General features: G+C 34.9%; 1 protein-coding gene across 1 annotated transcript in view; it reads left to right on the forward strand.

The window, feature by feature from the left end:
- dusp4 (dual specificity phosphatase 4) overlaps positions 1 to 4,829 on the forward strand; it is a gene marked incomplete at its 5' end in the record, with an annotated part of 7,966 nt that extends 3,137 nt beyond the window's left edge. The window contains 2 exon segments of the mRNA XM_032540275.1: positions 1,145 to 1,364; positions 4,281 to 4,829. Coding sequence (XP_032396166.1) covers positions 1,145 to 1,364; positions 4,281 to 4,672 — 612 coding nt within the window. The 3' untranslated portion in view covers positions 4,673 to 4,829.
- Positions 4,830 to 16,604: the final 11,775 nt, after the last annotated feature.

The following is a 16,604-nucleotide window of genomic DNA, read 5'->3' on the forward strand; positions in this document are numbered from 1 at the left end:
CCCCCCCCCCCCACATTACATCTCTTAGCGGTATTGATCATTTCCTGTGTCAGTACCGAGGTCGTCAGCGGCAGTGACATAAACAGACAGAGTCCTCATCAATAAGTCTCACTACCGGTATAGACCGCCAGCTGGCACTGAGATCCAATGAAAGCGAAAACAACACTTCTACTCTTCCACTGCAATATGCTTTCAAATACATTTTCAAAATACAAAATCAGATTGGTACATGTCAAGATACATTTCCTTTTTATGTACAGTAGTACATACTAGAATACTCTATTTGCATTAATCATAAAATATAATTAATTTTTTTTTTTTTTACCATGGAAGCTTTATGATTTTCATTATGAAGGGTGACAGCCATGTTCAAATGTTGGCCTATAGACATTTTTTTGTTATAGCCAACATATAATATTTTTAAAAACCAGACATGCGCGTATTCACTTTTTCTATGCTCCATGAGCAACTTCTTTTATCAGACCTTCGCGTCTTTGCTATGCTATAAATGGCATTAGGTAGAACTGACTTTCTGAGGAAGTGTTGCCATGGAGCATATTTTTCTCAGAATAACTAGTACAAGGTGTCCTTATTGAAGCATGAGAGAATGGTAAATCCTCAGCATAGATCTGTTGTGCTTAACCGATACATCCAAAACATGCTTACAGTACATTTCCACTGAATCGTATGGTGTAAGCATGTAAACATTAGTCAATTCATCAGACACTCAGTTATTTCCTCCATTCCAATACAAGAAAATTACTCTTAACAAGCTACATAGCCCGTATGAAATGACCATGCATTAATTACACTGATAATAAGCTGCCCCTGTTTGGCGTCAAAGGCGTGGCTAATGTGCTTTAGCAAAACATTTAAGCGTGGTCACACTTATACTGTCAAGTCATCTGCCATCTGGCCTCTGTTGCACACTGAGACAGTGAATTCTTTGTATTACCATAGAAGCTGTTTCTCCACTAAAGTAACTTCTGTCCAACATGGCTCTCCAGGTTAGGTCAGAGGATGTTTCTTCATGTAATGACTGATTTATGAACAAACCGCCTCAGAACAGAAAAATCCCTTTTATTGCTGATTTCTAATGAAATAAAAGTACTAATCATCATCCTTCCATCTGTCTTTCGTCCAGGGCGGCCCAGTTGAGATCCTCCCGTTCCTCTACCTTGGCAGCGCCCTCCACGCCTCAAAGAAAGAGGTTTTGGACGGCATAGGAATCTCCGCCTTGCTGAACGTGTCTGCCGACTGTCCCAATCACTTCGAGGGGGCGTACCAGTACAAATGTATACCCGTGGAGGACAACCATAAAGAAGACATCAGCTGCTGGTTCCTGGAGGCTATTGAGTTCATAGGTCAGTGTGCGTGTGTGTGTGTGCGTGCGCGTGTGCGCGTGTGTGATCTTAGCAGAACAAATGTATTCCCATTGTGGGAAACCAAAACTGTAATGAGCTTCCTTCAGGCATGGTTTGTGCTTTGGTTCGTTTTTAGAATATTAAAGCAGTAGTTACGTTTGTTTATCAAGTACTGGATGTCTGCTAAAACACATCAAAGACCTTTTTTTTTTAAATTAATAATTACAAGATGTACAGTATGTAGGGTTGCAATTAATTAAATTTTCATTATTGAATAAGATCCTTTCACGATTTAATAATTTATTATAATTTAATTATATTTATATTATAATAACAATCACAATTTCCCCGAGCACAAGGTAACGATATCGCACGTCTTGTTTTGTCCAACCAACAGTCTAAAATCCAAATTTATTTAATTTAGTATGATGTAAGACAAGGAACAACAGCAAACTCATAACATCGGAAAAGCTTAAATCATCAAATATTTGACATTCGTTTGAAAATTGGCTGAAAGATTTATTGATAATCAAAAGAGATACATTTTCTGTCAAATGACTAATCATTGCAGGCCTTAGACATATACTTTCTTTAACTAAATTCAATTTAATATATTTGTTCTGTGCGCTACGCTCTCATTGCTGGGTTATTTCCTTCCTTGCATTTTCCGAGCGGCTGAGAATTTCCCCCCAGAAGAGCTTTCAGAGATAAGAGATGTACCAGACACACTGTGCATATAGAGCAGGCACATGACAACAAATCAAACATTTATTCACTGGGATCTGTCAAAAATGATTAATTCCAAGTAGCCCTTTTATCACTCACATTTCAGAAGATTTAAGAGAGCAAGGCAGAAAAAGAAAGCAAAATACCCACCAAAATCTAATCCAATTAGCTCGTTTCAGAACAAAACAATGTGATATAATCAAGGAAAAGACAGAGCAAAGCATTTGGAACGAGAACATATTCCAATCCATCGTTTCTATGGAGCACAATTTCTCTTTTGTGTTTGTGTATGTAATATAGGAAAGTGTGCGATTTGCTTTTCATATCCATGCTGTACATCCACATCGTGTGCGTGTGCGTGTGTGTGTGTGTGTGTGTGTGTGTGTGTGTGTGTGTGTGTGGTGTTGGTGTGTGTGTGTGTGTGTGTGTGTGTGTGTGTGTGTGTGTGTGTGTGTGTGTGTGTGTGTGTGTGTGTGTGTGTGTGTGTGTGTGTGTGTGTGTGTGTGTGTGTGTGTGTGTGTGTGTGTGTGTGTGTGTGTGTGTGTGTGTGTGTGTGTGTGTGTGTGTGTGTGTGTGTGGGTGTGTGTGTGTGTGTGTGTGTGTGTGTGTGTGTGTGTGTGTGTGTGTGTGTTGGTATGCGTCATGGTTAGCTGCTGTGGGACCAGAGTCTGACTCATCCACTGTTACCGAGTGAACAGAACTGAAATCTATGTTTGTGTGCGAAAGAGAGCAAAAAGTTGGACTGAAAAACAGAGGCAATGGTGGAAGATAGGATTAAATGAATCGACATGCAAAAACAATTTAAAAAAAAAAAAAGTCCCACCATTATCCTCTTCATATTCTGCGCTTCTAATTTCCTGCAGGCCGCACACATGCTTCCTAACGTGACTCTCTAACTAATCATTGAAACGGAGGGCTGTTGGGGAAATTGAGTTACTGTAAATGCTCTAATCAATCTATTACTTATATCCGGTTATTCAAAGTAATAGCATGCGTCTAAAGATACGAAAAGAGGCAGAGACATAAATAGGACAGGGGAGGAAGTGTGAAAGAGGCTGATGACTCAAAAATGTTGCACTTGCGTGTTTCAGTTAAATGTGATTTGCTGCTTTTCTCACTTTGAGGTTAGTTTGACTGCAGAGAGAGAGGAAGGCATGAAAACAGCTTGAGGCAAGGCTGTACATCTGTTAAGCTTAAAATACTTGGTGGCTGTGAGAAAAGAAATTGCATTCCGGGTGACAGCTAAGGGTCATGGCGTCCGCACAGAAGGATGATGTAAAATTCTTTTCTTTCTTTGTCTGTTCAGTGGGCACAAACTGTTTTCTCAAAAGGATAAAGAAAAAGCTAAACATGATGTTCAACCCAGATTTAATTTAGTTTTTTTGCGTGCACGAGGAACTGCTGGACATTAGTCATCAACATTTGAGGTGTGTCAGTGCTATTTGGCAAATTTGGTGCCAATTGGGCCTTTTAAAAAAAAAATCACCTTCAAATGAACTGCTACAAACATGCTTGGAGCTCTTTGCTTGGAGATGAAAAAAAACGAGAAAACATTGTCATTTAACATGATGGAAATTGAGCTTTAAGGCAAACCACCATGGAAAAAAAACCTCCCATAGCAACCAACAAAAAAAAAGTCAAAGAGTCTACAGCCGTGCTAGCGGCTCTGCAAGGCTAGCCTTAGGCACAGAAGCAGTGATTTCAGCGACACATGCTAACATGACAACATGCTGATGTTTAAAACGTTCACCCTCGTAAATAGCAATTAACACACTTGCTAATCACCACTAGGTACAGCTGAGACTGATGTAATTTGTTTCGCAGGCGTTTTGTCATTAACAAAAGTATTAGACAAATACTGATAAAGATTTGACTTGAAGATGGAGTTAGAGGATAAGTCATTACCACACATCATTAGGGTACATTATCTGGAAACCATGACTGACTGAATGTACAAAATCGTGTGACAAACCATTCAGTAGATGTTGAGATATTTTACTGGATGAGTGAAAACTTTAACCTGCTGGTAGCGCTAGAGGAAATAATCAGGGCATCCTCTGGTGAGCATGAATAGCTGGACCAAATCCATGACAATCTATCCAATAGTGATATTTGTAGTAGCCAATAAAAACTAAATAGTGTTATTATTTATGGATACCTCTAACTTCTGACCCCTCTCTCTCTCCTCAGATTCGGTACGGGACTCCGGTGGGCGAGTGCTGGTCCATTGCAAAGCGGGCATCTCTCGCTCCGCCACCATCTGCCTGGCCTACCTGATGAAGAGGAAGCGAGTGCGTCTGGACGAAGCGTTCGAGTTTGTGCGCCGGCGTCGCAGCATCATCTCCCCCAATTTCAGCTTCATGGGCCAGCTGCTGCAGTTTGAGTCGCAGCTCCTCGCCACCTCGTGGGCTGCCGAAGCGGCCTCCATAGCGAGCCCGCTGCTCGGGCCCAAGTCGTCCACGACGACAACCACGTCGGCGACGGCCACGCCCACCTCTCCGTTCATTTTCAACTTCCCAGTTTCTGTGGTGAACCCCGCCTACCTGCACCACAGCCCGCTCGCGGCCTCCCCCGGCTGCTGATGGATGGCCAAACACAGCCTTGCCCAAGGTAACCAACTCAGAAAAAGACTGGGCTGCCATTGGCTGGAGGAGCTGTCAGTGACAGTATGTACACATGCTTCCAGAAGGCGGGGAGGTGCGAAACGTCATGGTGCCTGAGTGAAAACTCATAGACTGAAGAAAGAAAAAAAAAAAAGCCAACGCTCCTTCAATATTTTTGACACAAGACGTTTTTTTCCGATTGACCAAAAATTAACTGGCTTTCAAAACTTGTTTCAGTTTGAAGTTTGGATGGAGTGTTGGACTGACGTTTTCTGGAGATAAACCGTCCTACTTGAGAAACAAAAACAACAACAGGCACAAGGGCACACTGACACACAAACATTGGCACCGAGAGGCATGAGCAGCAGCAAACTCTCTCTCTCTCTCTCTCTCTCTCTCTCTCTCTCTCTCTCTCTTTCTCTGCCGCACACACCCACCCACCCACACACACACACACACACACACACACACACACACACACATTCATGACTACCAACTGAATAAGCTCAGTATGAAGTCAGGGTCTGTTGCTATGGAGACAACAGGTCTTTAGGACAGGAGATGGACACAGGAAGGAAGGAGGAATTTTAAGCACCCGCTCTTTCCCCTTTTGCGTGTCCCTCCTGTTGCCAGACAAAAGAGATGGATGGAAAAAAGAGGGGAGGAGACAGTGATAGAAAGCAGGAGCCTCTTCTGTGACAGGTGCTCTGACCGGGGCTTCCTGTCTTTCATACGTCCTCTTCCTCTCTGTGTCTCCCCCCCACACCTTCCTCTCCTCTCATCTCCCTTTCATCCTTTTATATTCCTTCCCTCCTCCTCTTCCTCCTCTCATCTCTGCCTCTTATCTTCATCCCGTCCGCCCTCTCTCCTCTGCTCCTTATCTCCTCACTGAACAGGCTAAATGAATAAAATAAGATGCCAAATAAAGGCCAAGCCCCTTAAAAATGGACTGGGAAACCCCACTACAGGCCCCTAATACACACTGTAGGAACCCCATTCTGCTAAATCAGACAAACGGTTGTTTTGGAAAAACGGGCTGCAAGAAACAGCTGTCAAAGAATGACGTCGCCAAAAATGTTTTTTTTTAAAGGTCAAGCATAACTTTCCTTTTAGATCAGAGAGCAAAATTTGGAGCACAGTGGCTCTGGAAGATCACTTAAAGGACCATTCTAGTGGTTTTGTATGTTTTAACCCATTATAAGTCATTTTATTCTTTACTTGTCACCATTTTCCAAAACATGCATACCTTTTTTAAGGCATCTGTTTCAGTTCTTTTCTGCAGATTTAATTTAATAGCAAATTAACTAAAATCCATGGCTCTAATAGAAGGATTTGGAAAATTGAATTTTTTTTGTTAAAGGGTTAACATGTGCATCACCAGCGAATGGTCCTTCAAGATTTTTGTGCCTTGTTTATAAAGGTATCCTGTGGATTTAAGCTTGCTTCTAGAAAGCCTATTGCTGAATAATATTCCCAGCATTTCATCAGTACAGACTCTTATTCCACAAGCTTCTCTCCATTTCTCACACTCTCAGATGGACACAACAAATAACACAAAATATAAAGCAGCGTGTGAATGGATTTCCCAGACAATCTACCGAAATCATGGAAAGTAGAATTATGAGAATTAGGCAAACATTTGCATTGTTTTTGAAAACCTTAATATGAGCAAATTTTAGATAAATAAGAAAACAATTACTTATAGATTTTACTTTTTAAATACGTACTGGGAAAAAAATGAGTGATGGAGATAAAAGAGGAGAAAGCCTTGGGCTTTGAGACCGTAATTCAATAACAGGAAGTTGTCCTTATAATTCAGTTGATTGTCCGTTTTTAAAGGTTGTCCACAGCAATACCGTACTTACAATCTCTCACTCAATAAGTAATAATAGCAGTGACTATCTAGGGCTTTACACCCAAACATCATGTCAAATTTTCATAATGTCACAATTTTGAGACAGTGTTTGTATTGCTTCTGCTTTTGACCAGTCTAAGCTTTACACTCTGTGCTAGACATCCAAAGGCACAAAGTCTAACCATGGTTGCTTCTATACCCGGGTCCTGATGTACGCATGACACACACACACACACACACACACACACAGGGGTTAAAAACAACAACAACAACCTTTTTAATGTTTTTTAAGATTCTCGCAACCTATCTCTGTAGCACTTTGAAGTGATGCAATACTGTATTTATAATGTATGATTGATTTGCACATCATGGTGATGATGGACTGACTAGACTGCATAAAGACCTTTTGTCCGTGTAGAGAGAGAGACAGAGAGAGTAAGAGAGAGAGAAAAAAAAAAAAGAAATACAAATAGTGGAAAACGCAATACTTTGTACTTGTGGTAATTGTCTGTCTGTCTGACCTGTCTGCCTCTCGGTGTACCTTCATCTGTCTAGACCATAGAAACAAAATGGTCTATACTGTCTCTGTCTGGTCAATGCTGTTTAGCCATCATGGCAATATCAATCCTCCATTTGGACATTTATATATATAAAAAAAAAAAAAAACTTTCCCTCAATTTTATTGTGAAATTAATAATCTGTACATGTATTTATTACTGAAAATCCACTGTTGAATAAATAATGTTCTTAATTATTTAGTTTGTGTTTTCTTTGTTTGATGGTGTGAAACTGAGTATATATACACACAATACGATAAAAGGCATCTAATTTATCTTGTTTTTTTTCTTAATTTTTTAATTTGTCATGTAATTTGAGAGTGCATAGCCTACTACATTTCTGTCAAAACATGCATTGGGGGTAATGTAGGAATTAGTACACAGAAGAAGTACAGTTAGTAGATGATGCGGGTTTTAGTGACTGTCGCGTGTCCCTGCTTTAATTATTACGAAGCACTCAAAATTGGCAGCATGTGTTTATTTTTTATCATGTATAATACCAGGAACCTCTGTGTGGTATTTCTTCACAGAGAAAAGAATGTTAGCCAGGAGCGCCACACAGTGGTGAGAACATTCAATCATCCTCATCCTCTTTCACATGAGCACAGCAATAGTTATGGGTGTGATTCCCACTTAAGTTATCACAATTGCGAAGATTCATGATACTTATTGGGTGGTCCAAAGGTGTTTCAGTGCGTGACACAACACACCGGGATGCCCCTGTCGCCCTCCTGAAAAATGCAGTGACGTTTCTCTCAGGAACCAAGAAGAGCTAGAACTCAGTTGGCCTGCTATAAAAAAAAAACTATCATCGTCATTTTGATACGTTCTAATCAGTATCACGTCACACTATATCATAAGGCTGTTCCGCGTGGCTGTTGGGCGAGGTAGGTTTTCAAAAAGCCACGGCTAGTTTGCCAGAGTGGGCGTGGTGGAGTGATTAAGATGGACTATCGAGACCAGGTGCGGGACCGCACGCAAGATCGACGGGATAGCTTACCCTTTCCCCACATTAAGTTGTGTTTTGCCAAAGCTATCGTCTTTAAAATATTTACGAAGAAACTAAAATAAATGTCGGACTCGGACCAGAGGCCACAGGGATCAAGCTAACCGAGTGACGGGTATCTGAGCAGTGCCGGCCGGGGTAGCGAAGCGACAGGTAGGGCCCATTCGCCATTACCACTCATCTCTGGAGAGTCCCACGGTTGGGCCGTCCGAGCCCTACGTTCCCTACAGGAGTGTTAGTGACAAAATAATAGCATTAGGTTTTCCCAGTGACATTAAAAACTATTAAAAATAAATTTAAAACAGCAGGCTTATGTCTCAGGCAAATGCATAGAAAATGGGGCGTTATCACACTGGGGGGAACAAAAAAACTGTCACAGGCTTGTCGTGTAAGACAAAACGAGGCCACTATCAATAGTATATTATGCCACTTTTTATTTTTTTTAAGTCAGTTTGTATTAAAAAAAATAATGAAGTCAGTATGTCATGAAAAGTCATCTAGTATCCCATACAAAGTCATCAAAATTCATAGTAGCCTGTATGTTGAAAAATGTCATAATAGGCTACAGTATATTGAAGAAAGGTCATAGTAGGCCTATGGCACAGAAAAGTCAATGTATGTCGAAATAAATGCATAGTATACTATGTCAAACAGTGGAAAAAGTCCTAGTTTAGTAGGTTGGAAAAAGTTCATAGTATAGTCTATGTAAAAAAAAAAAAACAAATCATTGTATAACACACACTAAAGTTATGGCATAGTATGTTGAAAAAATGTCACAAAAGAATAGAGGATCAAGTAGTAGTAGTAGTAGTCATAGTATAGCATGTCAAAAAATAGTTTGTTGAAGAAAAGTCAAAGTATAGTATGTGGAAAAACAATCATAGTATAGTATAGTATGTCAAAAAAAGAAAAAAGTATTTTGAAAAACATAGTATGTTGAAAATAGTCATAGTATTATATAATGATACAAGTGGAAGAAGTCATAGTATTATAGTATGTCGAAAAAAGTGAAAAAGTCATAGTTTGGAGCTAATGGCACAAGGTTGACCACTGCACTACCAAGACACCAGAGAACCAGTTTCCAAAATAATTATAGTGTATAATAAATAAATAAATTATAGTATAGTATGTTGGTAAAAGTTATAAAGTCATAGTATAGTATGTTGAAAAAGTCATAGGATAGAATGTCAAAAAGTCATACAAAAATCATAGTATGTCTAAAAAGTCATAGTATGTCGAGAAAAGTGATAAAAGTGCTAGTATAGTATGTCAAAACATTTATAGTATGTTGATAAAGATCATAGTACTGTATGTTGAAAAAAGTGATAAAAAAGTCATAGTATACTATGTCAAAAAATTCATAGTATAGCATGTCTAAAAAGTTATTGAAAAAGTATAGTATGTCTAAAAAAAGTTTTTAAAAAAGGTATAGTATAATACGCAGGAAAAAGTAATAGTACAGTATGTCAAAGAAATTACATAGAAAAAGTCATAGTATATTATGCCAAGAAAGTCACTGTATAGTGTGTCGTACAAAGTTAGAAAGTCATAGTATAGTATGTTGAAAAAGTAGTATAGTAAGTTGAGAAAAGTGATAAAAAAAGAACTAGTATAGTATGTCAAAACATTTTATAATATGTTGAAAAAAGTCATAAAAATCATAGTATTTCAAAAAACTGATAAAAAAAAGTCATAGTATGGTATGTGAAAAAGTCATGAAAAACTCAGTGTAGTATGTAGAAAAAGTCATAGTTTAGTAAGTTGAAATAAGTCATAAAAAAAGTATGTCCAAAAAAGTTATTAAAAAAGTCAGAGTATAGTATGTCGGAAGAAAATCTGGAAGAACTGGCAAACTCAAAAAGGTTTAATGAGGACCTGGTATTGAACTGGCAGCCAAAGACTCTGTTTCTACATTTTGGAATTTGTGGTAACAAAGTTGACCATTGCACTACTGTGACCCCAGAGGATTTATAGCCAATACATTTATAGTATATAATTTCTGTCAAAAAAATGTCAATGTATAGTATGTTGGAAAAGTCATAAAAGAAGCCATAGTATGGTATGTCGATAAAATTGATAAAGTCATAGTGTAGTTTGTCAAATTAAAGTCAGTCATTATAGTATGCAGAAAGTCATAGCATAGCATGTCAAAAAATATGTAGTAAAAGTCATAGTATAGTGTGTCAAAAAGTGAAAAACAGTCACAGTATAGTATGTCAAAAAAGTGCTAAAAATGTCATAGTATGTCATAAAAGTCATGGTATAGTATGTTGAAAGTCAAAAGTCATAGTTTGTTGAAAAAAGTGATAAAAAACCATTACAATATAGTATGTTGAAAAAAGTGATTTAAAAAGTCATAGTATAGTATGTCGAAAAAAGTAATAGTATGCAGAAAAAGTCATAGTATGTCGAAAAGTCATAGTATGTCGAAAAAAAGTCATAGTTTCAAAGTGATAAAAATAATCACAGCATAGTATGTCGAAAAAGTGATAAAAATGTTATAGTATGTCAAAAGTCATAGTATAGTATGTTGAAAAAATCATGGCAGAGTTAGTCAAAAAAGTCATACAAGAAGTCCTAGTATGGTATGAGGATAAAAGTGATAAAGTCATAGTATGTAGAAAAAAAGTGATAAAGTCATAGTATAGAATGTCAAAAGTCAAAAAAATCATTGTATACTATGTTGAAAAAGTCATAGTATAGTAAGTCGAAGAAAATCTGGAAGAACTTGCAAACTCAAATGTTAATGAACCAGCAGCCACAGACTCTGTTTCTACACTTGGGAGATAACCACAAGGTTGACCACTGCACTACCGTGACACCAGAGAACTAATTGCCAAAACATTTATAGTAGATCATTTTTCAAAAAAATGTCATCGTATAGTATGTCGAAAAAAATCCTAGTATAGTGAGTCATAAAAGAAGTCATAGTATGGTATGTCAATAAATGTGAAAAAAGCCATAGTATAGTATGCAGAAAAAGTCATAGTATAATATGTTGAAAAAGTGATAAAAACAATCATAATATAGTATGCAGAAAAAAATCATAGTATAGTATGTCAAAAAAGTGATAGTATAGTATCTAGAAAAAGTCATAGTATAGTATGTCGAAAAAAAGTCATAGTATAGTATCTAGAAAAGTCATAGTATATTATGTCGACAAAAGTGATAAAAATGTCATACTAAAGTATGTCAAAAACAAATCACAGTATAGCAAGCCAAAAAAAGTCATAAAAGAAGTCAGTGTAGTATGTCGAAAAAATTATATGGAAAAAGCCATAGTATAATATCTAGAAAAAAGTGATACAAATGTCATAGGATGTCGACAAAAGTAATGAAAGTCATAGTATAGTATGTTGAAAATGTGAAAGAACTTGCAAACTCCACACAAGAACGTTTATTGAGGACTTGGGCTTGAACCAGCAGCCACAGACTCAGTTTCTACATTTTGGAGATAACCACAAGGTTGACCACAGCACTACCGTGACACCAGAGAGCCAGATCCCAAAACATTTATATAGTTTGGCAAAATGTCATAGTACAGTATTTTGAAAAAGTGATAAAAATGTCATAGTATAGTATGTTGAAAAACGTCAGTATAGTATGCCGAAAAAGTCATAGTATAGTATGTAGATAAAAGTCATGAAGAAGTCATAGTTTGTCAAAACATTTATAGTATGTTGAATAAAGTGATAAGTCATAGTATAGTATGTGAAAAGTGATTAAAAAGTCATACTATAGTACGTCGGAAAAAATCAGGTTAAATGAAGACCTGGTATTGAACTGGCAGCCAAAGACTCTTTCTACATTTTGGAACTTATGGCAGCAAAGTTGACCACTGCACTACCGTGACCCCAGAGGACCAACAGCCAAAACATTTATAGTATATAATTTCTCAAAAAAAATCATAGTATAGTAAGTCAAAAAAGTCATGAAAGAAGTCATGGTATGTCAAAAAAAGTGGTGAAAAAGTCATAGTATAATATGTCAAAAAGTCATATGTCGTCTAAAGTTATTGTATGTCGAAAAAAGTGATAAAGTCATAGTATAGTATGTCAAAAAAATCATAGCATAGTATGTCAAAAAAGTCATAGTATGGTATGTTGAAAGTGATAAAAAGTCATTAGTATACAGAAAAAAGTGATAAAAATATCATAGTATGGTATGTCGAAAAAGTCAAAACCACGGCACTACCGTGACACTAGAGAACCAGTTTCCGAAACGTTTCTAGTATATAATTAGTCAGAAAAATGTAGTTTAGCATGTAGATCAAGTCATAGTACAGTATGTCAAAAAAAGTGATAATAATGTCATAGTATAGTATGTCGAAAAAAGGCATGAAGCCATGGTATAGTATGTCAAAACATTTATTGTACAGTATGTTGAAAAAAAAGTGCTAAAAAAGTCATAGTTTAGAATGTGAAAAAAGTCTTAAAGTAATAGTACAGCATGTGGAAAAAGTCATAGTATAGTATGTTGAAAAATCTGGAAGAACTGGCAAACGCTACACAAAAAGGTTTAACAAAGACCTGGTATTGAACCGGCCGCAAAAGACTTGTTTCTATATTTTGGAACTAATGGCAGCAAAGCTGACCACTGCACTACCATGACCACAGAGAACTAATTGTCAAAACATTTATAGTAGATAATTTATCAGAAAAATGTCATAGCATAGTAAGTAAAAAAAAGTCATAAAATAAGTCATACTATGGTATGTGGATAAAAGTGATAAAAATGTATTGTACAGTATGTTGAAAAAGTAAAAAAACAAAACATAGTATGTCAAGAAAAGTCAATTCATAGTATAGTATGTAGAATAAGTCATAGTATGTCAAAAACAGTGAGAACAACAATCACAGTATATAGTATGTGGAAAAAAGGGATAAAAGTCATAGTATAGTATGTTGAAAAAAGTTATAGTATAGTATGTCAAAAAGTGATTAAAAAAAGTCATAGTATGTTGAAAACAGTAATGAAAGTCTTGGTATGTCAAAGAAAATCTGGAAGAACTTACAAACTCAAATGTTCAGTGAGAACAAGGGTTTGAACTAGCAGCCAGAGAATCTGTTTCTACACTGTCAGAATAACCACAAGTTTGACCACTGCACTACCGTGACCTCAAAGAACCAGTTTCTAAAACATTTCTAATATATAATTTATCAAAAAAGTCATAGTGTAGAATGTAGAAAAAGTTGTAGTACAGTATGTTCAAAAAAAGATAAAAAGTCATAGTATAGTATGTCTAAAAAAGGTATAAAAAAAGTCATAGTATATTGAATAAAGTGATAAGTCATAGTATAGTATGTGAAAAGTGATTAAAAAGTCATACTATAGTACGTCGAAAAAAATCAGGTTAAATGAAGACCTGGTATTGAACTGGCAGCCAAAGACTCTTTCTACATTTTGGAACTTATGGCAGCAAAGTTGACCACTGCACTACCGTGACCCCAGAGGACCAACAGCCAAAACATTTATAGTATATAATTTGTCGAAAGAAATCATAGTAGAGTACGTCAAAAAAGTCATGAAAGAAGTCATGGTATGTGGATAAAAGTGATATAAAGTCATAGTATAGCATGTAGAAAATAGTGATAAAAAAGTCGTAGTATAGTATGCAGAAAAGTCACAGTATGTCGTCTAAAGTTATAGTATATTGAAAAACGTGATAGTCATAGTATAGTATGTCAAAAAAATCATAGTATAGTAAGTTGAAAAAGTCATAAAAGAAGTCATAGTATGGTATGTTGAAAGTGATTAAAAAGTCATAGTATGTAGAAAAAAGCGATTGAAAATATCATAGTGTGGTATGTCAAAAATGTCAAAACCACGGCACTACCGTGACACCAGAGAACCAGTTTGTGAAACATATCTAGTATATAATTTGTCAGAAAAATGTAGTTAAGCATGTAGATCAAGTCATAGTACAGTATGTCGAAAAAAGTCATAGTATAGAATGTACAAACATTCATAGTACAATATGTTGAAAAAAGTGCTAAAAAGTCATTTGATCAGTAAGTCAAAAAGTGATAAAGTATAGTATGTCAAAAAAAGTAAAAAGTCATAATATAGTATAGTATGTTGAAAACATTATGTAGAAAAAGTCATAGAATGCCAAGAAAGTCACCGTAAAGTCATTGTATAGTAAGTTAAAAAAGTATGTCCAAAAAGTTATAAAAAAGTCATAGTATACTATGTAAAAAAAATCAGTAGTATAGTATGTCTAAAAAGTGATTAAAAAAAGTATAGTATGTTGAAAAAAGTAAAAAGTCATATTATAGTATGCAGAAAAAGTCATAGTATAGTATGTCAAAATAATTATGTAGAAAAAATAATGGTATAGTATGCCAAAAAAAAGTATGTATTAGTAAGCGATAAACGTGATTTAAAAAAAAAAAAAATCATTGTATAGTAAGTCGAGAAAAGTGATTAAAAAAAAAAAAAATCATTGTATAGTACGTCGAGAAAAGTGATTTAAAAAAAAAAAAAGAATATTCTAGTATATTATGTTGGAAAAAGCTATAAAAAGTTATAAAGTCACAGCATAGTATGTTAAAGTCAGTCATAGGATAGAATGTCAAAAGTCATACAAAAATCATGTCTAAAAAGTCATAGTATGTTGAGAAAAGTGATAAAAGTACTAGTATAGTATGTCAAAACATTTATAGTATGTTGAAAAAGTCATAGTATGTCAAAAAGGCATAAAGTCATAAAATAGTCTGTTGAAAAAGTCATAAAAATCATAGAATAGTATTTCAAAAAACTGATGAAAAAGTCATAGTATGTTGAAAAGTCATGGTACAGTATGTCGAAAAAAGTGATAAAAATGTCATAGTATGGTATGTCTAATAAAGTTATAAAAAGTCATAGTATAGTATTTCAAAAAACTGATATAAAAGTCTTAGTACAGTATGTGAAAAAAGTGATAAAAAAACATAGTATAATATTTCAAAAAAGTTATAAAGTAAATAGTATAGTATGTCAAAAAAGTTAGTCATAGTATAGTATGTCTAAAAAATTATGTAGAAAAAGTCATAATATAGTATGCCAAAAAAGTCACTGTATAGTAAGTCGAGAAAAGTGGTCCAAAAAATCATTGTAGAGTATGTCGGAAAAAGTTATAAAGTCATAGTATAGTATGTTGAAAAAGTCATAGTATGTCAAAAAGTCAGACAAAAATGAAAAAGTCGTTGTATAGCAAGTCGAGAAAAGTGATACAATTTATACTAGTATAGTATGTCAAAACATTTATAGTAGGTTGAAAAAGGTCATAAAAATCATAGTATTTCAAATAAGTCATAGCATGGTATGTCAAAAAGTCATGAAAAACTCATAGTGTAGTATGTAGAAAAAGTCATAGTATAGTAAGTTAAAAAATCAATAGTATAGTATGTCTAAAAAGTCCTAGTATAGTATGTCGAAAAAAGTAAAGTCATATTATAGTTTGCAGAAAAAGTCCTAGTGTAGTATGTAAAAAATAATTATGTAGAAAAAATAATGGTATAGTATGCCAAAAAAGTCATTGTATAGTAAGTCATAGTTTTAGTATGTTGTGGAAAAGTATTAAAAAATAAAGCCATAGTTCGTTATGTTGGAAAAAAAAAAAAAAAAAGAAAAAAAAAGCTATAAAGTCATAGTTTAGTATGTTGGAAAAGTTAAAAAAGTTTAGAAAAGTTATAAAGCCATAGTTTTTGTATGTTTGAAAAAGCTATATAAAGCCATAGTTTAGTATGTTGGAAAAAGCTATAAAGCCATTAGTTAGTTTAGTATGTTGGAAAAAGCTATAAAGCCATAGTTTTTAGTAGTTGGAAAAAGCTATAAAGCCATATGTTTAGTATGTTGGAAAAAGCTATAAAGCCATAGTTTAGTATGTTGGAAAAAGCTATAAAGTCATAGTTTAGTATGTTGGAAAAAGCTATAAAGCCATAGTTTAGTATGTTGGAAAAAGCTATAAAGCCATAGTTTAGTATGTTGGAAAAAGTCATAGTCATAGGATAGAATGTCAAAAAGGCATACAAAAATCATAGTATGTCTAAAAAGTCATAGTATAGTAAGTCGAGAAAAGTGATAAAAGTACTAGTATAGTATGTCAAAACATTTATAGTATGTTGAAAAAGTCATAGTATGTCAAAAAGGCATAAAGTCCTAAAATGCTCAAAATCATAGTATAGTATTTAAAAAAACTGAAAAAGTCATAGTAAGTTGAAAAGTCATATGTCGAAAAAAGTGATAAAAATGTCATGGTATGGTATGTCTAAAAAAGTTATAGTATACTATGTCAAAAATTCATAGTATGGCATCTCTAAAAGTGATAAAGTATAGTATGTTGAAAAAAGTTTAAAAAAAGGTGAAGTATAAATGCAGGAAAAAGTCATAGTATAGTATGTCGAAAAAATTATGTAGAAAAGTATAGTATGTCAAAAAAGTATAGTACTTCAAAAACAGTAAGAAAAAAGTCATAGTATAGTATTTTGAAAAAAGTGTTAAATAGTCATA

Source organism: Etheostoma spectabile, chromosome 16 (assembly GCF_008692095.1).
Source record: "Etheostoma spectabile isolate EspeVRDwgs_2016 chromosome 16, UIUC_Espe_1.0, whole genome shotgun sequence".
NCBI lineage: Eukaryota > Metazoa > Chordata > Actinopteri > Perciformes > Percidae > Etheostoma > Etheostoma spectabile.